The 23185-nt window shown below is 65.9% G+C and overlaps 1 protein-coding gene across 6 annotated transcripts in view; it reads left to right on the plus strand.

Annotated features, from left to right (window-relative positions):
• The window catches only part of TNK2 (tyrosine kinase non receptor 2), a 76233-nt gene that overhangs the window by 44257 nt on the left and 8791 nt on the right, over positions 1–23185 (plus strand). For all 6 annotated transcript variants that reach the window (XM_074963381.1, XM_074963375.1, XM_074963376.1 and 3 more), the window contains 9 exons: positions 1548–1618; positions 4367–4576; positions 5207–5359; positions 5728–6005; positions 6326–6452; positions 9011–9157; positions 10245–10339; positions 18338–18532; positions 22621–22712. In XM_074963381.1, the coding sequence (XP_074819482.1) occupies positions 1548–1618; positions 4367–4576; positions 5207–5359; positions 5728–6005; positions 6326–6452; positions 9011–9157; positions 10245–10339; positions 18338–18532; positions 22621–22712 (1368 nt within the window). The remainder of the gene's footprint in view (positions 1–1547; positions 1619–4366; positions 4577–5206; positions 5360–5727; positions 6006–6325; positions 6453–9010; positions 9158–10244; positions 10340–18337; positions 18533–22620; positions 22713–23185) is intronic.

Below are 23185 nucleotides of genomic sequence, written 5' to 3' on the forward strand. Positions count from 1 at the left end.
GCATCTGTCGCTGCTGGTCCTCCCCCACACCTGCAATCCGCGCTGCATCTGTCTCTGCTGGTCCCCCCCCCGCACGTGCAATCCGCGCTGCATCTGTCTCTGCTGGTCCCCCCCTGCACCTGCAATCAGCGCTGCATCTGTCTCTGCTGGTCCCCCACCCAACATGCAATCCGCGCTGCATCTGTCTCTGCTGGTCCCCCCCTGCACCTGCAATCAGCGCTGCATCTGTCTCTGCTGGTCCCCCACCCAACGTGCAATCAGCACTGCATCTGTCTCTGCTGGTCCCCCGCCCAATGTGCAATCAGCGCTGCATCTCTCTCTGCTAGTGTTCCCCCCCCCCCAGCCCCCTGGATCACATGGCTTTGTTGTTGGTACTCCAGGTTTGTTGTTGTAGGGTTAACACCTCTCCAGCAGGGCTCCCGGTCCTCCAGAAAGTCCTGCTGGGCTCCCTCTCGGGGGTCTGGCTGTCCTTGTTACCCACACAAAATTCTCTGTTACTCACATACTCAAGGGTAGCCACCTTTACCCAGTTCCTAGGGCTCCAGGCATAACCCTCTTAATTTAGGCACCCCCACCCTTTCCCAGTTCCTAGGGCTCCAGGTGAAAAGCACCTAACTTTACCCCTCTGTGGACTCCAGGCAAACACCCTTTCCCTGTGGGCTCAGGGCGTAATCTTTTGCAGGTTTATGGGGTCTTTTACCAGTGAAAGAGCTTTACACAATGATATCCTACATAACCTCTATTTATTAACAATCACCAAAAACAGACTGCACATGCTACGCACAGTGCTCACCACTCCCAATAAGACAGATGAACTTTTCTGGATGGCCAGTCAGGATCAGGTCCATCTGGGGCACTCCAGTTTCTGCACGGTGTCATTGGCAGAGTGTTGAGGTCTGGCTGCTCTGATCTTTGAGGCTGTGTCCTGGAGTTGGTTCCCAAAGAATTTCCTTTTGGACCCCAGTTTATATAGTGAAATTTGAGTCCTTTTTATCTATATCTTAACCAATCATTATACTAAAATTTTACTAACCAATCCTAGCATAGTGTAACAAAGTTCTCTAACCACCTTAATTAATTTACACCTAGCAAAATTAATTATGTAAGAGACAGAAACAATTAAAGAACCAGACAGAGACCATACAGACAAACAATAGAGAAGTGGGGACCATAATGACAAAACAATAAAGAAATGAGGATTTCACGTCCACAACTCTTGATAAGTGATTTCTTGACAGACAGGATGCTATCAAACTAAGTTTTCTTTAACCATCTTAAGATCTGTTTCTTTATCTGGTGATAGTAGGTGCCATTAGGACAGGATCTCCTTCTTAACAGCCTGGTATTACATTGTTTTAATATAATTTAGATGGAATGTGAGGATGTGACTTCCTGCTTCTTAGCTAATGGCTGCTCTTTTAATCTGGCTGCAGACAAAGGCCTTACATCCTGGGGTGGGGTGGAGGCAGATTCCCCTCTGGAGCTGGCGGAGGGGTGCCGCAGGAGGGAGCAGGGTGAGCTCTGTGACCATCCTTTTGTCTCTGCAGGCCAGCGGCGGCTGTGGGAAGCCGTGAAGCGCAGGAAAGCCATATGCAAGCGCAAGTCGTGGATGAGCAAGGTAACACCTGGGAAGGGGCACCCCGGGGCACCAGGCTGAGCGGGATGTAGAGCGGGGAGCTGGTGCAGCAGCCTGGTGCCATGGGGGCATTGGGCCATTCACGGGTGAGAGCCCCGGCACCAGCAGCTCCACTTCCCAGATGGGGAAACGCAGAGCGGCCGCGGGACTGGCCTGAGGCTGCAGAGAGTGCCCCAGACACACCGGCGCAGCCCTGCTGGGCGCATGGCAATGAAGGCTGGAATTTGGCCTGGTGGCTTTAGATGCCCAGCGGCGTTGCCATCTGCTGCCTCCCACAGCCCTCGCCGCTGTCTGTGTCCCCGCTTTGAGGGGTAGGGAAGCTCCTCACACCCGCTCACCCTGAGCCAGGCTCTCTGCGGGATCCCCAGAGGGGAACAGCCTGGGCTAGGGTTGCCAGTTTTGGTTGGACGAATTCCTGGAGATTTCATCACGTGACATAATAAAGATTAATCTTTAATTCCTGGAGACTCCAGGCCAATCCTGGAGGGTTGGCAACCCTTGCCTGGGCTGGGGCCAGGAGGCGTTCTGCCAATTGCTGGCGAGCAGGGGGAAGAAGTGGGCGGCAGAGAGCCTGCTGGGAAATGTAGTCCTGCCATTATCTGTGGCGCCGCACAGCTGGCCGGAAGCAGGGCCTGCGTCTCCAGGGGGGAATCCTGCGTGGGAGGAGGGGGGCCAGTTCTAGGAAAATGGAGCTCTGGGCCAGGGCTCTGTGACGTGCCCCAAGCCCTCCCAGTGCACGGGCTGCGCTGGGAGCTCATTTCCCAGCCCTGGCATTAGCTCTGGAAGAAATGGGTGGCTGAGAGAAATTGACAGAGGCTGCAGGGTCCTTTGATCGCGAGGCGGTGGATTGCAATAACCGGGCTCGAGGGCAGCGACCGGCTGCCCCTCAGCGTGCACGGGGCACCCTGCGGGTCGGAGGGTCAGTTCACTGGCTGGCTGGCTGTTTGTGGGAGCTGGCTGGCTGGGGCTGGCGCTGGCGTTGGTGAGTGCCCCTCTGCTCGAGGGGCAGGCAGGAAATTCCTTCCCCCGGTGATCAGTCTGTGCCCCCGGAGGCCAATTAAGCGTTAAGTAGCTGAATATGCATCACTGCCCGGTGCTGCGTGCACACGGTGCCCGGGAGAGTCCCCTCAGGGTGCAGCGAGTCTGTCGTCTCCCAAGGGGTGCGCTCTGGTGCCAGCCACTTGAGATTGGGGGGCCCAAGGGTGCTGCCCCCTGACTCAAATGGGCGTCTCAGCCAGCGCTCTGCCCGGGCACCATCCACGCTGTCCGTGGCCTGCACCCTGCTTTTGTTCTTACCCACACGTCCGTGGCACTGGCGCTGTGCCAGGGCTGTGCCAAACGCACCAAGGGCGGTGGTCCCTGTCGTGGAGAGCTGGGTCTCAAGCCAAGATGATGGGCACAGACCAGAGGAGGACCCAGTAGGGTCAGCAGCATGGGACCGAGGGGTAGGAAGCGTTCTGGGGCCGTCCGGAGCATGGAGCCTGGCGTCGGCCCTGTGATAAGTGCTGGGCTGGCACCCACTCAGCAGTAGCACAGGCTGTCAGTAGGGAAATGCAGCCACCTCTGGGGCAGAGCGTGGCAGCTGTGTATCAGCACCCAGCAGCACTTGGGCAGCTGGGGACAGGAAGTGGCCGAGCATCCGCATCCTGCTGAAACTCCCCGGGGCAATCAGCTCGATGGGGGCTGCCTCAGCCGGAGCGCCCGGCCAGGGCTCATCTGAAAGAGGGCATCTCCTCACACCCCACTGGGGATCTGGGCTTCGTGCTAGCTTGGAGGCGGCAGCGCCCCCTGCTGAGTCATTCATGCCGCTCCCTGGGCCAGCACCCCCCCAGTTTCACAATGGGGCACTGACTCGGGTGGGAGAGCGCTCCCGCTGGGGCACAGCAGCACAACCCCCCAGCTCAGCACAGGGTCAGCATTGACTCCAGCTGATATGCTGTCTTCCTTTTCCTGTCCCAAACTGCTGGGAAGCTTTGCTGTGTGTGCTGTTCAACGGCTGCCACGCTCCACCCCAGAGGCAGCTGCATTGATGGGCTCAGAAGGGCGACGGCAGGTGAAGTGCCATGGATTCGTGGGTAAGGGGCACTAGACAACAGCTGCCAAGGACAGAGCTTGGAGCCGCCCCGGCCTTTGCCTCCCGCGAGGGCTTTGGTGCGATGCCACTCCAGGGGTGTTAGTAGCTTGGTCAGACCTTATAGCCGCAGGCCTGGGCGTGCGCTACGGGGCTGGAGCAGGCTGCTGGGTCTGTTCGTACCGCTGTCTCCCATTCCTCTGGGCCGTCCTGTCCCATAGCAGGCTCCGACCCTGCCCCAGGGCCCGTCCCATCCCTGCCCTGGGACCTGACACCTCTGGGCTGGCTCTGCCCACGCGCCAGCCTGGGCTGCCTTTCCCTCCCTCAGCATGCTGGCCCTCAACTTCCATTACAAAGACAGGTCAGTGCTGCTGTTACAGATGGGGAAACTGAGGCACAGAGCGGGGCTGTGAGTCAGAGCTGGGGGTAGAACCCAGGAGTCCGAACCCTCCCAATCCTCTGCTCTGACTACATAAAGGTGCTGCCCTAAACCCTCCTCCCACCGTGGGCTCTGCAGTCCCTGATGTCGGGGCCAGAGGCAGGTGTGCATAGAGGGGCTGCCTGCTGCTGGTGGAATCACGGGGCATTGACTGGTGGTGTCTCTCCACCCCCAAGCCCACATGCCTGTGACCCACGCCTCTGCCTGTCTGTCTGTCCAGGTGTTCAGCGGGAAGCGCCCCGAGGCAGAGTTCCCGCTCCAGCCCCAGCCCCCCTTCCCCAAGCTCTCCAGCCTGTCGCCCGCCGAGGAGGGGCAGCAGGCCCTGACCTGCCTGATCAGCGAGAGGGACCTGATGCTCTTCGAGAAGCTGGGCGATGGCTCCTTCGGCGTGGTGCGGCGCGGCGAGTGGGGCACACCCACTGGCAAGATGGTAAGGGGCCCGGAGCACGCCAGGGCGAACCCAGCACACGGCCCGAGGGGCTGCGTGATTGCAGCAGAAAATGGGGCTAACTCAGGATTGCCTGGCTGAGGCCCTTCGCTGGGCTGGGGCAGCGAATCCAGGCTGGTCAGTTTCCCCATCGGCATCAAGTCGGGATCCCAGCACCACCGTCCACCCCTACCAGCCCCCGAATCTGCAGATGGCTCTGCCCCTGCCAGGGCGCCCACCCCCTGGGTGCCAACACCGTTCCTCATGCCTGGCCCGGGACGGTCAGTCTTCTGGCCCACACGGCCCCTGCCCTCCACTCTGGATCTGTCCCTGTTACCACCCGGGGCCATGTGGACCTAGAGACTGGACTGGGACCACTAATTCCTTTCATGCAGGGCCTGCCTTTGAGTCTCCCAGCCTGAGGCGGTGCTGGGGCCGATACTCTTTGCAGCCAGTGCCACCCCCTTCCCCATCACTCCCATGCCTGGGGTGTGGCAGGGGGGCTTGGGGGACTGTGTGAATACCCATCCCCTGCATGCCGGCCGCTACGGCCTACCCCAGAGGTGAGCAAATTGGTCCCCTGGGGTGGGAGCTGCTGCAGGGGCCAAAAAACTGGCCCGTGTTTTCCCGCAGCTCACCGTGGCTGTGAAGTGTCTCAAGACGGATGTGCTGAGCCAGCCGGAGGCGCTGGACGACTTCATCCGGGAGGTGAATGCCATGCACTCTCTGGACCACTGCAACCTGATCCGGCTCTACGGCGTGGTGCTCTCGCCCCCCATGAAGATGGTGAGTGTGAGAGCATGCGGGGGCATTCACCCCCCCGGGCGGCCCAGCCCCAGGGGAATGGCTGGGGGGGCAACTGCCTCTCTGGTGCTGAGGGCTGGCTCCTCCAGGCGGGATGGACCCCCAGGCCAGGTGCGTGGGTGTGTGGGCACAGAGCCATATGACAATGTGGGGCAGGGACAGACCCCCAGGCCATGGCTGTGTGGGCACCGAGCCCTGTGGCACCATGGGGCAGGGATAGACTGGTGTGTGGCTATGTGGGTGCAGAGCCCCATGGCACCACAGGAATGGAGCCCATCCCCATGGATTGCCCCCCATCCCGCTCTCCGTGGCTGGGGCCTGACTCAACCCCTCTGCCCCCATTTGCCCAGGTGACGGAGCTGGCCCCGCTGGGCTCCCTGCTGGACCGGCTGCGGAAGAACCAGGGCCATTTCCTCATCTCCACGCTGTGCCAGTACGCCATCCAGATCGCCAAGGGCATGGCCTACCTGGAGTCCAAGCGCTTCATCCACCGCGACCTGGCTGCCCGCAACATCCTGCTGGCCTCCAGCGACCTGGTCAAGATCGGCGACTTCGGGCTCATGCGGGCGCTGCCCAAGAACGACGACCACTACGTCATGCAGGAGCACCGCAAGGTGCCCTTCGCCTGGTGAGCCCCCGCCGTGTGCATTTCTCTCGCAGCAGCCCCCTGCCAGCTCGCCGGCCCACAGAACGCAGCTCAGTGCCTGGGGCCTGTTAGCTGTGGGTGGCTCACCCCCCCACGCCTCCTTGTCCCTCCAGCTGGGTGTCCTGCCAGCCCCCTTCCAGGGAGAGGGAAGTGGCATCCTGGGAGGCAGCTGGCTTGGCTGGCCCTCGGCCCCTGTGTGGGGGGACCCCAGAGGGCTGGAGCTGAGCAGGGAGCCCCACTCTGCCAGGCTGGATGGGGCCGCCTGCGGGGGCGTCAGTAACTCTGCCAGCCCTTCTCTGCAGGTGTGCCCCGGAGAGCCTGAAGACGCGCACCTTCTCGCACGCCAGCGACACCTGGATGTTCGGGGTTACTCTCTGGGAAATGTTCACCTACGGGCAGGAGCCGTGGGTCGGCCTCAGCGGCAGCCAGGTACCTAGCACAGCCCCACGCCACGTGCCCTGGGGCCTGCACTCTTGGGCCTGGCCCCTCTGGGGAGGGGAGACACCCTCTGCCCCCCGCATATGGGGATTCCTGCGCCTCGCGCAGACAGCATCGCTCGGGCCCAGCTGGCATCACTGAGCTGTGGCCCCCTAGGGCCGTTCCGGCAGAGCAGGAGGGAGGGGCTGTCGCAGTGCAGGGGGGCGTTGAGGCCTGGGGATCCCAGGGAGTTTTTTCAGGGGCTCCTCTCCCCTGGTGGCGCACGCACTGCACCCCTGAGGGAGCCTGCAGGGGAACGTCCGGCTTGTGCCTGTGGGCGCCTGACAGGGTAGGCACTGTGAGCTTCTTCCACACCCAGCTCTGCTGGTGCCCCTCACTCCTGACCCACAGCCCCCTGCTAGCCCAGCCCTGGGCTCCCCACACCCAGCTCTGCTGGTGCCCCTTGTCACGGAGTCCCTGGGCGGTGCTCGGGAACTGCTCCCTACGAAGCCAGGCAGGACTCTGGGGAAGTCTCCTTTCTGTGAGCAGACTGTCTTCAGGACACAAAGCTCACACGGCTTCCACCTTCCTGGGTCTGACCTCGGAGCATTCAGCATCCTCTGCCCCTCCGTGCACTTCCCCACAGCGAGTCCGCCCAGGCGGGGTCCTGGGGAAGCCAGAGGGTCCTGCCCCCCAACTCTGCAGTCAGACATGACTCTCAGCCAGCCAGGAAAACAGAAGGTTTATTAGACAACAGGGACACGGTCTAACACAGAGCTTGTAGGTGCAGAGAACCGGACCCCTCAGCTGGGTCCATTTTGGGGGGCAGTGAGCCAGACAACCATGTCTGCCCTTCACTCCATGTCCCAGCCAGCCCCAAACTGAAACTCCCTCCAGCCCCCCTTCCTCCCAGCTTTGTCCCTTTCCTGGGCCAGGAGGTCACCGGATTCCTTTGTTCTCCAACCCTTTAGCTCTCACCTTGCAGGGGGGAAGGGCCCAGGCCATCCATTGCCAGGAAACAGGGTGTTGGCCGTTCTCTGTGTCCAGACCCCTGCACATACCTGTCCTCTAGGGCTCTGCAATGATCATACATCCTTATCCCACTACCTAAGCACTTAAGAACTGCATAGGGGAAACTGAGGCACCCCCAGTTCCCAGGCCCACAATATTCAGATGAAACATTAAGAACAGTCCCACTTCGTCACACCCCTCAATCCCAACCCGCAGCCCCGTGCTAACCCCCACTCCTGACCCGCAGCCCCCTGCTAGCCCAGCCCTGGGCTCCCCACACCCAGCTCTGCTGGTGCCCCTCAATCCCGACCCGCAGCCCCCTGGTACCAGCCCTGGGCTCCACCCCCCCCAGCTCAGCCGGTGCCCCTCACTCCTGACCCACAGCCCCCTGCTAGCCCAGCCCTGGGCTCCCCACACCCAGCTCTGCTGGTACTCCTCAATCCCGACCCGCAGCCCCTGCTAGCCCAGCCCTGGGCTCCACCCCCCCCAGCTCAGCCGGTGCCCCTCACTCCTGACCCGCAGCCCCCTGCTAGCCCAGCCCTGGGCTCCCCACACCCAGCTCTGCTGGTGCCCCTCAATCCCGACCCGCAGCCCCCTGCTAGCCCCCCACACTGAGCTCTGCCGGTGCCCCTCACTCCTGACCCGCAGCCCCCTGCTAGCCCAGCCCTGGGTTCCCCACACCCAGCTCTGGGCTCCCCACACCCAGCTCTGCCAGTGCCCCTCACTCCTGACCCCCAGCCCTCTGCTAGCCTATCCCTGGCCCTTCTTCATCAGAGATCCCTGAAATGGGAATGGGCTGAGACCTGCCTGATGGATTTTGGCTTGGAAGCTAGGGCAGGATTTGAACGGGGTCTCCAGGCTGGGGGGCAAGCATGTTGGCCCCTATGCCCCTGGGCAGGGAGGAGTGTTGTGGTTAGGGTGTCCATGGCCTCTCAGTTCTGATGGCTGGCGCCTGCCCCTGGCCCACCCTCTTCGACTCCCAGGTGCCCGCGCCCTGGCCTGTCCCAGGCACCCTTCAAGCCAGGCAGTTTGATTCCTGCTTTCACTGGTGGGTTGGTGCCCGTCAGTCGCGCTAGAAGGGGACTCTGTGCCCCCCACCTGACCCAGCCAGCCTGTGTCCATCCCCACGGCTAATCCATGCAGCTCGCCCAGCAGGATTCCTCGCTGATGGGGAGGGCCGGGCCTCCGTCCCATCGGCACTGGCCCCGCCCGTCTCCAGGGCTTGTCCCTCGGCTATGGAGCTGAAGGATCAGCCCGGAGAGGGAGGCTTGGTGCCCAGGGCTGTTCCCGCCCGTTACATGCTGCAAGCCACTGCTCTCTCTCCCGTTACATGCTGCAAGCCTCGGGCCTCTCCTGGGCAGGGCTGAGCCCCCGCCCTGCTCTGCCAGCACCTCGACCAAGCCCCCGTCGGGCAGTCTTCCTCCTGCGCCTGGCCAGTCTCCGCTCCCGCCTCTGCCAGGTGTGACCCCATCCAGCCCCAGCACCTCCCCGCCATGGCTGCCCGAGCCCCCTCTGCTCTGCCCGACCCTGACCTCGGCGTCTGCCCTCCATGCCCGCAGATCCTCCACAAGATTGACAAGGAGGGCGAGCGGCTGCCGCGGCCCGAGGACTGCCCTCAGGACATCTACAATGTCATGCTGCAATGCTGGGCACACAAGCCCGAGGACCGGCCCACCTTCGTGGCCCTGCGTGACTTCTTGCTGGAGGTAGGCAGTGGGGGGGCGGAGGGGCAGCTGGCCCTGGCTTGCGTGGGTCCATGCCCCTCTGTGCCACCCGGCCTAGGTGTCCTCCCTGGAGCTGTGCGCCAGGCACCGAGCCCCTGCAAATCCCATTCCTGCCGGAGGAGCCGCCGAGGGCCAGCACTGTTGCCAGCTGCGCCCCTTCCTGTGGGAGCCCAAATACGGGCCAAGCTGCTCAGAACTCCGGGGCCCGGCCCCGTTGGTTTCCTGGGAGTCTGGGGCCTCGGGAGGCCCTGGGCCTAGGTGCAGAGTGTGGCCCATGGGCCCACAGGTGCTGGCTGAGCCAGCTGGAAGGAGCCCTGGGAGCTCTCCCATCTCTGCCCCTCCCTGCCGGGCCCCTGCGCTGTGCAGAGCTTGGGGGGGGGAATGGGAATGGGGAAGTGACGTGCCCCCGGGGGGGCACGGCCAGGCTGACGGGGAGAGGTGCATGCTGGACCCGTTGTCTCCATATGGAAGCTGTGGCCAGGCTGCGCTGCCCTCCCCCCAGCCTTCAGCCTCAGCTCTGGTGGGGGACAGACTCGACTTGGCCGCTGGCCAGCACCCCGTGGGCCTTTGGCAAGGAACGTGCTGTGCCCAACCGGGGGCACCTCTGGCCTGGAGACTTCCCCTCCCCTGCTCAGCATGGCGCTGGGAGGGGAGTGTGGCCTGGTGGTGAGAGCAGGGAGCAGGCCCCGCTGCAGATTCACTGTTAGGAGCTCTCCCGGGGGGATTCTGGCCGTAGGGGTGGCCTGTGCTCAGCGAGCAGCCTGGCCCCGTGCAGCCGGGGCAGGGAGGGTGCTGCCTGGCTCCGGGCTGGCTGGGGCAGCTGGCTCCATTCCTGCAAGTGGCTGCTTCCTGGCCTGTCACCAGCCTGGCCACGTGGGGCCCAGGACTCTGGATCTAGGTGTCTGGCTATCGCAACAGGCCCGGCCCAGGGAGCCCAGGGCCCTTCTGGGCAGAGGCTCCTGCTGTGAGCTCTCACCCGAGGGGTGGGTCAGGCCCAGCCGTAACGTGGACGGCTCTGGGGAGACCCTGGCGCTGCCAGCCCTCACCCCCCGGCTCTCTGTCTTCCCAGGCCCAGCCCACGGACATGAGGGCCCTGCAGGACGTGGAGGAGCCGGAGAAGCTGCACATCCAGATGAACGACGTCATCACAGTCATCGAGGGCAGGTATCGTCTGGAGAGTCCTGGGGTGGCTCCACGGCGTCCCCTCTGCCTCCCCCACCGGCTTCTCTCAGTCCCCCCTTCCCTGGGGCGGCTCCATGGCCAGCACCTCCCCCCACCGCCCCCCGCTCCCCTCAGCCCCCTTCCCTCCATGCGCTGAGTGCCCGTGGTTGGGTGGGGGGGTCCTGGCCTGTCTCTGGCCAGACTTGGCTTCTGACCCCAGCTGTGTCCCCAGGGAAAACGGCCCAGCCTAGTCCCCCGGCTCTGTGTGTCCCCAGACTGCTGCGTCGGGTGCCATGACAGGCTGTGTCTGCTCAAGGGCTGAGGGCTGGAATCACAGGCAGGCTGCAGGTTGGGGCTGAGGGGTGATGGCTGAGCTGGGGGGGCAGGGGGCTGAGGGGCGATGGCAGAGCTGTGGGGGACAGGGGGCTGCAGGTCGGGGCTGAGGGGCGATGGCAGAGCTGGAGGGGCAGGGGGCTGCAGGTGCTAAGCTCTGGCTGAGGCTGCGGTGGGCGCTGTCTGCATGCAGGGTTCGGCCGCCCTGATCCCTGGGGTGATGCTGCGCTGCCCTGGGCCTCTCCCTCTGGGCTGCTCCCAGCTAGCTCGGGGCAAGGCACTGCTGGGCTGGGGTGACGGGCAGCTAAGCTAAGGACCGGGAGCTGGGGCCACTTGGCGCACGGCGAGGGGCTGAGTCCTCCAACCCCCTTCCAGAGTGGGGAGAGCTGTCCAGTGCGAGGATCCTCCGTCTGCCACAGATGGGGAAACTGAGGCCCAGTGAAGGGAAGGGCTACGCACATGGTCCCCCAGCAAGTCAGTGGCGGAGCTGGGACTGGAACCCAGGAGTCCTGCCTGCCGGCGCCCCTGCTCTGACCACTTGACCCCACTCCCTGCGCGCCTGGCAGTGCCGAGTGCCTGAGAAGCGAGCCCCAGGGTCTCTGCGAGCACCCGCAGTGGCAGGTCAGAGACCGTCCCATCAGCACTGGCCCCGCCCGTCTCCGGGGCTTGTCCCTCGGCTACGGAGCTGAAGGATCAGCCCGGAGAGGGAGGCTTGTTGCCCAGGGCCGTTCCCGCCCGTTACATGCTGCAAGCCACTGCTCTGCCTTTGTCCGTCCCCCGCAGCCCTGGGTGAGTCACTTCCCTGGGTGCTGCTGCACTTGTTAGTTTGCCCTCCCTTGTGAGCAGCCGAGCGCTGCCCTCGGCACGCACGCCCCCGCCCCCGCGGCCACTCCTGCTGCTCACAGTTATCTGAGCCGCCCGGAGCGGGAAGCCACGCCAGGGGTAATCTGGGACAGCTTCCCAGAACTGAGCAACAGTGATGGGAAGGGGAGAGAACAGCTGCTCCTTCCTTAGCCCCAGCGTGGAGGGTCCTGGATGCCCCAAGCCCCCTGGGCGCTGGATCGGTGGCTTATGTGTGGGTAAACTGAGGCACATAGTGGTGATCGTGACCGGAATAGAGCTGGGATCTTTTAATTCCCAGGAGCCTCCTGCTTCCTATCTGCTTTGCTGCTGTTCTGGCCCCACGCTGCCCTGTGTCTGTGCTGGCACAAGGGGCTGGGGTCGAGAGCCCCCATCCCTGGGCGTTCTGGGCATGCCAGGGAATCTGGTGTCTGCCCATCCCAGGCCTTCATTCCCAGATGGCCCCCCAGCGGAGGGCTGGAGAGAGGACAGGGCATCTGGAGACCCTCCAGAAGTGCTGAGCTCTCGGGACCGAGCGAAGGGTTTTGGGGGCAGGGTGGGGGCTGGGAAAGGTGGCTGATGGAGGGGCCGAGGGCTCTGAAATGGCAGAATCGGAACCAGGTGCAAAGGGTCTCAGCATGCGGGGGGCAGCGGGACCAGAGGGCCCTGCCCCAGGACAGGCAGAGTGCAGCCCAAGGGCCATGGCTAACTGCAAAGCCCCGCGGTGTGTTTGGTGGTATCCCACCCAGGGGGTGTTTGTGCGGGAACACGTGTGTGTGTGTGTGTGTGTGTGTGTAGACACAGAATCTTGCCAGCTTTCCCCTCCAGCTCTGCAAGCACCCCCGAATCCAAGCCTGCAGCCTCCCGTCCTGCTCCTCTCACAGAGCGAGGAGGGGGATCCCACCCCACCCGGGCTCTCCCGGGGGCAGCAGCCTGTGTTGCGGGGGCCGTGCCTTCGTCACGGCAGAGGGATGAATCAGGCAGGACTGTGTGTCTTTAGGGACTGGCGATGACTCTTGCACGAGGGCTGGCAGTTTAATTGCAGGAGGGATTCGTCAGCGGAGCCGGAGCGGAGGGTGTAGTTAATGCAGAACCAGTGTGTGCACGCCACCCCGATTGCATCATGGTCTGGGGCCGGGGGCTGAGCCGCTCCAGCTGCCGGAGCTGGCGGGTTTAGCCACTTCCAGGCAGACGCTCTCTGGGCCACACGCCGGGAGCACGCTGGCCCTGACGCGGGGCTCGGCTGGGCTGCCCGCCTGCAGCGAGGAGCCGGTTCGGCGCGCGCCTCGTTCCCTGGGAGACCCGACGGACCCGTCTGAGGTGAAAGGCAGGCTGTCCAGGGCCACCGCCCGGTGGCTTGGGGCTGGGGTTCTGCTGCGGCAGGGTCTGGGGGGCTAAGGTGAGCGCGGGCTGGGGGCCTGGCGTGTGCTGTGAAAGAGGCCGCGGGGGCTAGAGGACAGAGCCCAGGACCAGGACTGGGAGTGTCTGTGTTCTTGTTGCAGTGACCCCCTCGGGGAGCAGGGGGCAGGCACACTGCTCAACCCACCTGTGCCTCAGTTTCCCCTGTGGAAAGGGGCGGGCCATGCTGGGCGGTGGGAAGGGTGAAGTAGTGACACGGGGGAAGGGAAGCATCTTTGCAATGCCAGTCACTGAGTGCTGCTTTTGCCACGGGACCGTTGGCATCGGTGGTTCGGACCAGTGACCGTGGGGAATCGGGGAGCCTGGATGGCAGCAGGTGGCATCGTCCTGCTCCCAAAGCACCAGCCCGAACAGGCGCAGTTCGTGCTTTGCCACTGCAGCTGCGGGAGCTTTGGGCCAGGCCCGACGGGCTCGGTATTGGGGGTCACTCGTGCACCACCTGCCGCTGCGCTCTGGGGAGCTGGGACCCAGGAGATGGCCCAGCACTGCAGCAGGCAGAGGCTGGCGGGGGTGGGAAAGGCTGCTGCCCGAGGGGGTGTGCTGCGAGGGCCTCGAAACCAGCCGCTGCTGGGAGGTGTCTCCCAACCGGCCGCCATTCCCTGTGGCCGTGTGCGTCGGGACGGCCTTCCCTGCCCAAAGCTGGGGGGGGGTCTAGTGGGAAGTGCACGGGACTGGGAGCCAGGAGACCAGGGTTCTAGTCCTGCCTCTGCCGCTGGTTTGCCAAGTGACTTTAGACAAGCCACTGGCCCGCTTTGTGCCTCAGTTTCCCTGCTTGTGACTGGTGGGATAACTGACCCCCACCCGCTTGCCTCTCTTTGGGGATTCTTAGCCATATGATAATCAGAAGCTACCAGCCTGTAGGGCTAAAGGGAGTCCCCGAGGGGAGAACAGCAGCCAGCTGTATGACACGAGTTGTGTCCGTTGTCAGACCCTCTCCATCCCTCAGGGGAATGGTCCCCACAAGCCCTGGAAGGCTGTACATACAGTGAGACCTACTTTAAACTCATTTGCTCCTAGCCAGAGCCCACAGAGGGAAATAGACCCCCAATTAATATAGCAGGACCTACCTTAAAGCCCGTTAGGTTCTCTCCTTTGCTTGGGCCAGTGTGCAGGCCCCCCTGTCTCCCCAGCATTAAACATGAAGGGCTTCAAACTTCGCACCCTCGGGGCTGGGCCCAGCGTCCCAGCTGGGGGACACTAGACGGGTCCAGTGGGGGATGCCAGAGCAGAGGGGTGGGCTCCTGGCCACGGGGCACTGGCCCCTCGGGGAGCAGAGGTGGCTGGGGTGATGGAGGGGGAGAAGGAGCGGGGAGAGCCACGGGGGCCTGGCGGAGGGCTGCCCTGGCGGGGAGCAGCCCCCCCAGGCAAGGGAGGAGGCGCTGGTGCCAGCAGCTTGCTCAGGGGTCCCGGCGCTGAGTAATATCCTGGGCCCCGGAGCGGAGCCGGGGCTGGGCCAGCAGGCAGGGCCACCAGCCCCGGGCTCAGAGGTAAACAGGAAAAGGGCTGAGTCGGGCCGGCCGTGAGTCACAGGTAGTTCCAGGAAACGCCAAGGCTCAGCCTGGGTGGGGATCCCGGCGCCCCCTCCCTCAGCAGCCGGGGGAGGGACCCAGGGATCTGCGGGGGTGGGGGGGTGCTTCAATCCCTGTCATTGATAATACCCCTGCCCCCGCCTGGAAAGCTTTACAAGGGGCTCTGTGTCCTGCCCCCGTGACTCCGCTCCGGAGGCTTGTGGGGCTGCTGCTGAGGACGGGGTGATGTTGGTGGGCCAGTTGGGGGGCGCACTCCACTGCCCTGAAAGCAGCTCTGGCTCCAGTCCTCACTGCGGTGCTGGGGACGCTGCACTGCAGGGAGTGGGGGGGGTTCAGTAGGGGGTGCTGTGTGGAGGTCAGCGGGGGGCGCTGCGCTGCAGGGAGCGGTGCGGGGTTGGCTGGGGCATTACGCTGGAGAGACTGGGGGGGTCAGCAGGGAGTGGTGGGGACTCAGTGAGGGTGCTGCATTGCGGGGAGCGGTGGGGGGGTCGGCGGGGATCGGTGGGGGTGCTGCACTGCGAGGAGCAGGGGGATCAGCAGGGAACACTGGTGGGTCGGCGGGGGTGCTTCATTCCAGGGAGCAGTGGGGGGGTCAGCTGGGGGCTCTGCGCTGCGGGGAGCGGTGGAGACTCGGCATGGGGTGCTGCGCTGCGGGGAGCGGTGGGAGTGCTGCACTGCAGGGAGCGGTGGAGGGTCGGTGGGGGGTGCTGCGCCGTGGGCAGCGGTGGAGGGTCGGCGGGGGTGCGGCGGGGGGCGCTGCGCTGCGGGGAGCGGCGGAGGGTCGGCGGGGGTGCGGCGGAAGGTCGGCGGGGGGCGCTGCGCTGCGGGGAGCGGTGGAGGGTCGTTGGGGGAGCTGCGCTGCGGGGAGCGGTGGAGGGTCGGTGGGGGTGCTGCGGGGAGCGGCGGGGAGCGGTGGAGGGTCGGCGGGGGGTGCTGCACTGTGGGGAGCAGCGGAGGGTCGGCGGGGCCGCTGTGCTCCGAGGAGCAGGGGGATCAGCAGGGAACACTGGTGGGTTGGCAGGGGTGCTGCATTCCGGGGAGCAGTGGGGGGGTCGTCGGGGGGCTCTGCCCTGCGGGGAGCAGTGGAGGGTCGTGGGGGGGTGCTGCGCAGCGGCGAGTGGCGGAGGGTCGTTGGGGGCGCTGCGCTGCGGGGAGCGGCGGAGGGTCAATGGAGGGTCGTTGGGGGCGCTGCGCTGCGGGGAGCGGTGGAGGGTCGTTGGGGGCGCTGCGCTGCGGGGAGCGGCGGAGGGTCGTTGGGGGCGCTGCGCTGCGGGGAGCGGCGGAGGGTCGGCGGAGGGTCGTTGGGGGCGCTGCGCTGCGGGGAGCGGTGGAGGGTCGTTGGGGGAGCTGCGCTGTGGGGAGCGGCGGAGGGTCGTTGGGGGCGCTGCGCTGCGGGGAGCGGCGGAGGGTCGTTGGGGGCGCTGCGCTGCGGGGAGCAGCGGAGGGTCGGCGGAGGGTCGTTGGGGGCGCTGCGCTGCGGGGAGCGGTGGAGGGTCATTGGGGGCGCTGCGCTGCGGGGAGCGGCGGAGGGTTGGCGGGGGTGTTGCACTGCGGGGAGTGGCGGAGGGTCGTTGGGGCGCTGCGCTGCGGGGAGCGGCGGAGGGTCAATGGAGGGTCGTTGGGGGCGCTGCGCTGCGGGGAGCGGTGGAGGGTCGTTGGGGGCGCTGCGCTGCGGGGAGCGGTGGAGGGTCGTTGGGGGCGCTGCGCTGTGGGGAGCGGCGGAGGGTCGGTGGGGGCGCTGCGCTGCGGGGAGCGGTGGAGGGTCGTTGGGGGAGCTGCCCTGCGGGGAGCAGTGGAGGGTCGTGGGGGGGCGCTGCCCTGCGGGGAGCAGTGGAGGGTCGTTGGGGGCGCTGCGCTGCGGGGAGCGGCGGAGGGTCGTTGGGGGCGCTGCGCTGCGGGGAGCGGCGGAGGGTCAATGGAGGGTCGGCGGGGGCGCTGCGCTGCGGGGAGCGGTGGAGGGTCGTTGGGGGCGCTGCGCTGCGGGGAGCGGCGGAGGGTCGTTGGGGGCGCTGCGCTGCGGGGAGCGGTGGAGGGTCGTTGGGGGCGCTGCGCTGTGGGGAGCGGCGGAGGGTCGGTGGGGGCGCTGCGCTGCGGGGAGCGGCGGAGGGTCGGCGGGGGTGCTGCGGGGAGCGGCGGGGAGCGGTGGAGGGTCGGCGGGGGTGCTGCACTGTGGGGAGCGGCGGAGGGTCGGCGGGGCCGCTGTGCTCCGAGGAGCAGGGGGATCAGCAGGGAACACTGGTGGGTTGGCAGGGGTGCTGCATTCCGGGGAGCAGTGGGGGGGTCGTCGGGGGGCTCTGCCCTGCGGGGAGCAGTGGAGGGTCGTGGGGGGGTGCTGCGCAGCGGGGAGTGGCGGAGGGTCGTTGGGGGCGCTGCGCTGCGGGGAGCGGTGGAGGGTCGTTGGGGGAGCTGCGCTGCGGGGAGCGGCAGAGGGTCGGTGGAGGGTCGTTGGGGGCGCTGCGCTGTAGGGAGCGGTGGAGGGTCGTTGGGGGAGCTGCGCTGCAGGGAGCGGTGGAGGGTCGTTGGGGGCGCTGCGCTGCGGGGAGCGGCGGAGGGTCGGCGGAGGGTCGTTGGGGGCGCTGCGCTGCGGGGAGCGGTGGAGGGTCGTTGGGGGAGCTGCGCTGCGGGGAGCGGCAGAGGGTCGGTGGAGGGTCGTTGGGGGCGCTGCGCTGTGGGGAGCGGCGGAGGGTCGTTGGGGGCGCTGCGCTGTGGGGAGCGGTGGAGGGTCGTTGGGGGAGCTGCGCTGCGGGGAGCGGCGGAGGGTCGGCGGAGGATCAGCGGGGGCGCTGCGCTGCGGGGAGCGGTGGAGGGTTGTTGGGGGCGCTGCGCTGCGGGGAGCGGCGGAGGGTCGGCGGGGGCGCTGCGCTGCGGGGAGCTGTGGAGGGTCGTTGGGTGCGCTGCGCTGCGGGGAGCGGTGGAGGGTCGTTGGGGGCGCTGCGCTGCGGGGAGCGGCGGAGGGTCGGCGGGGGGCACTGCGCTGCGGGGAGCGGTGGAGGGTCGTTGGGGGCGCTGCGCTGCGGGGAGCGGCGGAGGGTTGGCGGGGGGCGCTGCGCTGCGGGGAGTGGTGGAGGGTCGGCGGGGGGTGCTGTGGGGGCAGTTCAGTGGGGGCACTCTCCCCTCAGAGTCAGCGCCCCAGTGTGGTCCTAGGGCTGCTGCTTGTTCCTCTGTCAGATTCGATTGGAATCGGAGGTCCCAACCAGCAGTGGCCATTGACCATCCTGCAGCAATTTCTGGGGCAGCTGGGCGTCAGCCCAGTGTCCTGGCCAAACCCCACCTGGGGCGTTGGCACACGGCTCCCCAAAATCCCTCTGTTGTTTCACCGCCCTGCAGTGTAGTGTTACTGTGCCATGCTAAGCAGCTGCCACCTTCCACCCCAGAGGTGGCTGCATTTCACTAATGGGTACAATGATTCCACTAGGCCGGTGACAGCCTGAGGGGCAGGGCAGGGCAGATCCTGCCCGTCGGCGTTACACGCCCCCACCTGTGCACCTCTGGCTGGCCTGTGCACAGCTCTCCTTGCCCTCATGTGATCCCATGGAGTCCAGGGCCAGAGAGGGCATGTGGGACTGGGCACCAGGACGCCTGGGTTCTGCTCCTGGCTCTCGGGGGGGGGGGAGCAGGGCGAGTTGGTCCAATCTGGGACCTGGGACTCAGGACTCCTGGGTTCTGTTCCGGATTCTGCTGCTGACTGGCCGGGTGAGCTTGGGTGAGTCACTTAGCCCTGTGTGCAAAGCAGGGACAAGCCTGGCCGGCGCGAGGAGGGCTGTGCGTCCCGGCAGGGCCCTGCGGTGCTCACCTTTCCAGTGCCCAACTCTCGCTTGGCAGCGCTGGCCATGGCTGGACGCTTTCTCGTGTCAGTAACGAGGGCCTTTTTGTTCCTTAGGGCTGAGAATTATTGGTGGCGGGGTCAGAATAAGAGGACCCTTAAAGTGGGGCAGTTCCCTCGAAACACAGTGACCTCCGTGGCAGGGCTGTCGGCCCACGACATCAGCCAGCCGCTAAAAAACAGCTTCATCCACACTGGCCATGGAGACACCAACTCCCAGCACTGCTGGGGCTTCCCCGATAAGATCGATGAGTAAGAACCACGTCCGTCTGCTCTGCTTCCCTCTGCCTTTCCTCCACTCCCCGCGGCCCCGGGTGCAGGGACGGGTGGGGGACGCGGGTCGCCTGCCCTCTGTGGGCATGGAGCCTGAGGGGACGTGGGGGGCCCGTGTGGCTGTTTGGTTTGCTCTGGCTTCAGGCCGGTCCACCCTGTCCACGACCCTTCCCTCCCTGCCCCCCGGAAGAGGCACAATCTGCTGAGGAGCCCGCAGGGAGCCTGGGCACCAGGGGGACATGCCAGGAATCGTGCCGCGTGGGGACCGCATAGCTGGTGGCGTCTAACTTCCTCCCCCTCTCTTCGTACTAACATGCATGGCTGATCTCCCCCAGCCCCTGCTGGGGCTTTGGGAGGGGCCCGGGCACGCCAGCCCTCGGGCAAGGGGCAGCAGGAGCTGGCAATTCAGCAGGAGGCGCGGATCCCTGACCCTATCGGGTGCTGTGCCCCATCGGTCACTATCAGCCGGGTGAGTGTCCAGACCTCTCCTGGCTCCCCTGGGCCCTTTGCCTGAGAGTTTGGGGTCATGGCGCTGTGTGAGCACGGCGGGAGGCCTGTCCTTGAGGAACCCCTTTCCCTTCTAATGGAGTGGGCCCTAAACTGCCATGTGTTGCTCTGAGCTGTTAAACAGCTGCCTCGCTCCACCCCAGAGGTGGCTGCATTTCAACGAGGTGGGAAGTTCTCCCTGTTGGTTGTGCATGATTATAGCGTACATGTTAGTTCCAGCTTCTGTTAAAACCTCCCTTTCGTGGTTGCTCACAGATTTCCAAACCAAGTCTGTGACGTTGCCCGCACTCGCTCTCGGCTCCGGGGAGAGGTTTGCTCAGTTTTGGTTCTGCCATTTTGGAATTCTGTGTGTCCATGAAAAAACCCTACATCCCCGTGTGTGACACAGAGAAACGATGCAACTACTGGGGGTCAAAATGGGCTTGTTTTGTAGATCCCGTTGAGCTCTAAGAAATAAGCTTCTTTTGGGGTATCAGGACAGTGGGTTTAAAGTCAGAGGCACGTACAGTTCCCCTACCCCCCCCCCATGCTTGTCCAGCTCTCTGGATGTCTGAGACATGCCAGGGGTCATGCCAGGAGAGTTGTAGCCTCTTGGTTCCCATTCCCACCAAGGCACAATGCCAATAACTTCAGTAGGGCGGGGCGGTGCAGAAACTGGTGACAAGGCTCAGCTCAGCGAGCCGGCTCCCGCGGAGGCCTGGAGCAGCAGCGGGTGGCTGTAGAATTATGTTCAAATCCCCACAAAGCAGCCTCTGCCCCCGCCCCAGCTGGGATTCTTAACACTGGCTTGAATTCCTCGGGGGGCCTCAGCGGCGGGTGGATCCCGTCTGAGCCCGGATGTGGTCTGTGACCTGGGACGTTGTAGCGTGGACAGGAGTCCTCCCTTGGGGTATGGCTGTGCAGCAAAAGCTGGGCCAGCTGGCACAGGGCGGGGCAGCCTGGTCTCGCAAACCGAGGATGTGCCCAGGGTCCACGCCAGGCTGGCACCACCCACACTGCGCAGGCTGCACCGCGGTCGCGACGCACTAGCTGGATTCCAGCCAGCCCACGTCCGGCTCTCGGGCTCAGGGAGGCCACCAGGCAGGGGGCGGCCCGGAGAGCAGGGCGGAGGGGACGTGGTGTCTGGGGAGCTGGGTCGTGCTGCCTGACCTCAGCTCACGGCCAGCATGGAATAAACGGTGATGGCTGGGGCTGGGTACGCGTCCCCGTACGCCGCTCTGCCAGTGCCCCCCCAATCCCGACCCGCAGCCCCCTGCTAGCCCAGCCCTGGGCTCCCCGTCCCCAGCTCTGCCGGTGCCCCCCAATCCCGACTCGCAGCCCCCTGCCACCCCAGCCCTGGGCTCCCCGTCCCCAGCTCTGCCGGAGCCCCCCAATCCCGACCTGCAGCCACCTGCCACCCCAGCCCTGGGCTCCCCACCCCCAGCTCTGTCGGTGCCCCCCAATCCCGACGCGCAGCCCCTGCTAGTCCAGTCCTGGGCCCCTGTACACAGCTCAGCCGGTGCCCCCCACTCCTGACCTGCAGCCCCCAGCTAGCCCGGCCCTGGGCTCCCCACCCCCAGCTATGCCGGTGCCCCCCAATCCTGACCCGCAGCCACGTGCCACCCCAGCCCTGGGCTCCCTGTCCCCAGCTCTGCCAGTGCTCCCCAATCCCGACCCGCAGCCCCCTGCCACCCCAGCCCTGGGCTCCCCGTCCCCAGCTCTGCTGGAGCCCCCCAATCCCGACCTGCAGCCTCCAGCCACCCAGCCCCTGGGCTCCCCACCCCCAGCTCTGCCGGTGATCCCCACTCCCGACCCACAGCCCCTGCTAGTCCAGCCCTGGGCCCCTGTACACAGCTCTGCCGGTTCCCCCCAATCCTGACCCGCAGCCCCCTGCTAGCCCAGCCCTGGGCTCCCCACACCCAGCTATGCCGGTGCCCCCAAATCCCGACCCGCAGCCACGTGCCACCCCAGCCCTGGGCTCCCCACCCCCAGTTCTGCTGGTGATCCCCACTCCCAACCCGCAGCCACCTGCCACCCCAGCCCTGGGCTCCCCACCCCTAGCTCTGCCGGTGCCCCCCAATCCCGAACCACAGCCACCTGTCACCCCAGCCCTGGGCTCCCCATCCCCAGCTCTCCTGGTGCCCCCCAATCCCGACCCACAGCCCCTGCTAGCCCAGCCCGGGGCTCCCCACCCCCAGTTCTGCTGGTGATCCCCACTCCCGACCCGCAGCCACCTGCCACCCCAGCCCTGGGCTCCCCACCCCTAGCTCTGCCGGTGCCCCCCAATCCCCAACCACAGCCACCTGTCACCCCAGCCCTGGGCTCCCCATCCCCAGCTCTCCTGGTGCCCCCCAATCCCGACCCACAGCCCCTGCTAGCCCAGCCCGGGGCTCCCCGTTCCCAGCTCTGCTGGTGCCCTACAATCCCATCCCGCAGCCCCTGCTAGCCCAGCCCTGGGCCCCTGTACACAGCTCTGCCGGTGCCTCATACCCAACCCCTGCCTGGCTGCACTCTGGCACTAAGCTCCCCGCCCTGCTGCTTATCTTTATCACCCTCTGCATCTCCCCCAAGTCTTTCCCAGGCCCTGCCCAGCAGGAGCCCTGCACTGCCCTGCCCAGGTGCGGAGCATGGAGTTGTGGCACCCAGGCTGACACGTACCCAGGGAGAGGGAACCTACGCCCAGGCCTCTGGATCCCTCCCTCTCACTCGCCTGGCACTTTCCCACCACACCCTGCTTGGCACGGCTCACCCAGGGAGAACCCAGCCCTGCCGCTGCCATCTCTGGGCACTGGCCCCGGCCTTGCCCTGTGCCCTGGCCCTTGGCTGCTCCTGGGGGCCCGGCCATGAGGATGGAGCTGGGGGAGGGGCTCTGGAGATGGTCTGAGTGGGGCCAAGGGAGTGTGAAATCCCCTCGGAACTCAGCCCCTCAGAGCCGCCACGGGGCGCAGCCCATGGGGTCTGGACGGCGGAGACCTCGGCTGTCATGGGAGCTGAATGTATGGCCCCTGGGGCACACATGCACCAAGGCTGGGAAGAGGCCGGGTGGCCCGTGGTTACGGCAAGAGGCTGGGATTCTGGGGACCCCATGTCGATCTCCTGCTCTGCCACTGACACCCTGTCTGACCGTGGCCACATCCCTTAGCGGCCCCCCACCTGTACCCAGGGGTGAGAATCTGGCCCTGCCCCATGGGTGGGGGCTGCCAGCCGCTGGGGATTGGCCGTGCTGAGGGCCAGCCACAGTCAGTACCTGGGAGGGGCAAGAGTGGCAAAATGGGAGCTCCTCGGCCGGGAGGGGTTAGCGGGCTGTGCTGGTCTCTGGGGCCCGCCCAGGGGAGACCCGAGTAGCCCCCCAGGCCCTGCCACGTGGTTCTCCCGCCCTGGGGGGCCCTGCAGACGGGGCTGCACCTTTCTGCCACCATGCCCTGAGGCGAGGGAATGGGACTGGGGTCCTGCCTGAGAGGGGCAGCGTCATGTGGCCGGGTGCCAGGAGCGCCTGAGGACCGGGCTCCCCACAGCACCGGGGTGGTGAGCCCCTGGCGCGGGGCGTGCTGCTGACCGTCCTGCGTGTTCTCTCCCCGCAGGCTGTACCTGGGAAACCCCATGGACCCTCCCGATGTGCTAGGCGTGGACCTGAACGCAGCCAGACCCACCCAGCTCCCGGGCCGGGCGAAAAGTAAGCCACGCTGCCATCCTGCTGCGGGCACTGCCCAGACAGGCATGCCTGCAGCCCATGCCGCATGGCCCGCAATGGTCCTGGACCTCAAACTACCAGTCCCAGCATGCAATGCTCTGTGGGACCCTGGCACCTGCTGTCCCCAGCACTGTTGCCTGCTGGGACCTGTAGTCTCCACAGGCCGCTCCTGCCCCTTAGGTTAGGGCAGCTGCAGTAGGAGCCCCCGGCTGGGCTCCCAGGCCGCGTGGTGCCAGGGGGAGGAGAGCATGGGTGCAGGGACGAGCGTGCCCAGCGAAGCGGGCGCATTGCTCCTGCCGGCCTTAGACCTTCCTCCCTTCTGTCAAGGGAACCTCTCCCCAGCGCTTGACCGTCTCCATGGCTCTATTGTGGCCGCTTGGCGGAGCCGGTCCAGTCCCGGCTCCCAAGCCCTGGCCGGCGGCAGAGCTCCTCCTTCCGCTCTGCCGCCCCAGGTC

The sequence above is a fragment of the Natator depressus genome, chromosome 9 (genome assembly GCF_965152275.1).
Source record: "Natator depressus isolate rNatDep1 chromosome 9, rNatDep2.hap1, whole genome shotgun sequence".
Taxonomy (NCBI): Eukaryota; Metazoa; Chordata; order Testudines; family Cheloniidae; genus Natator; species Natator depressus.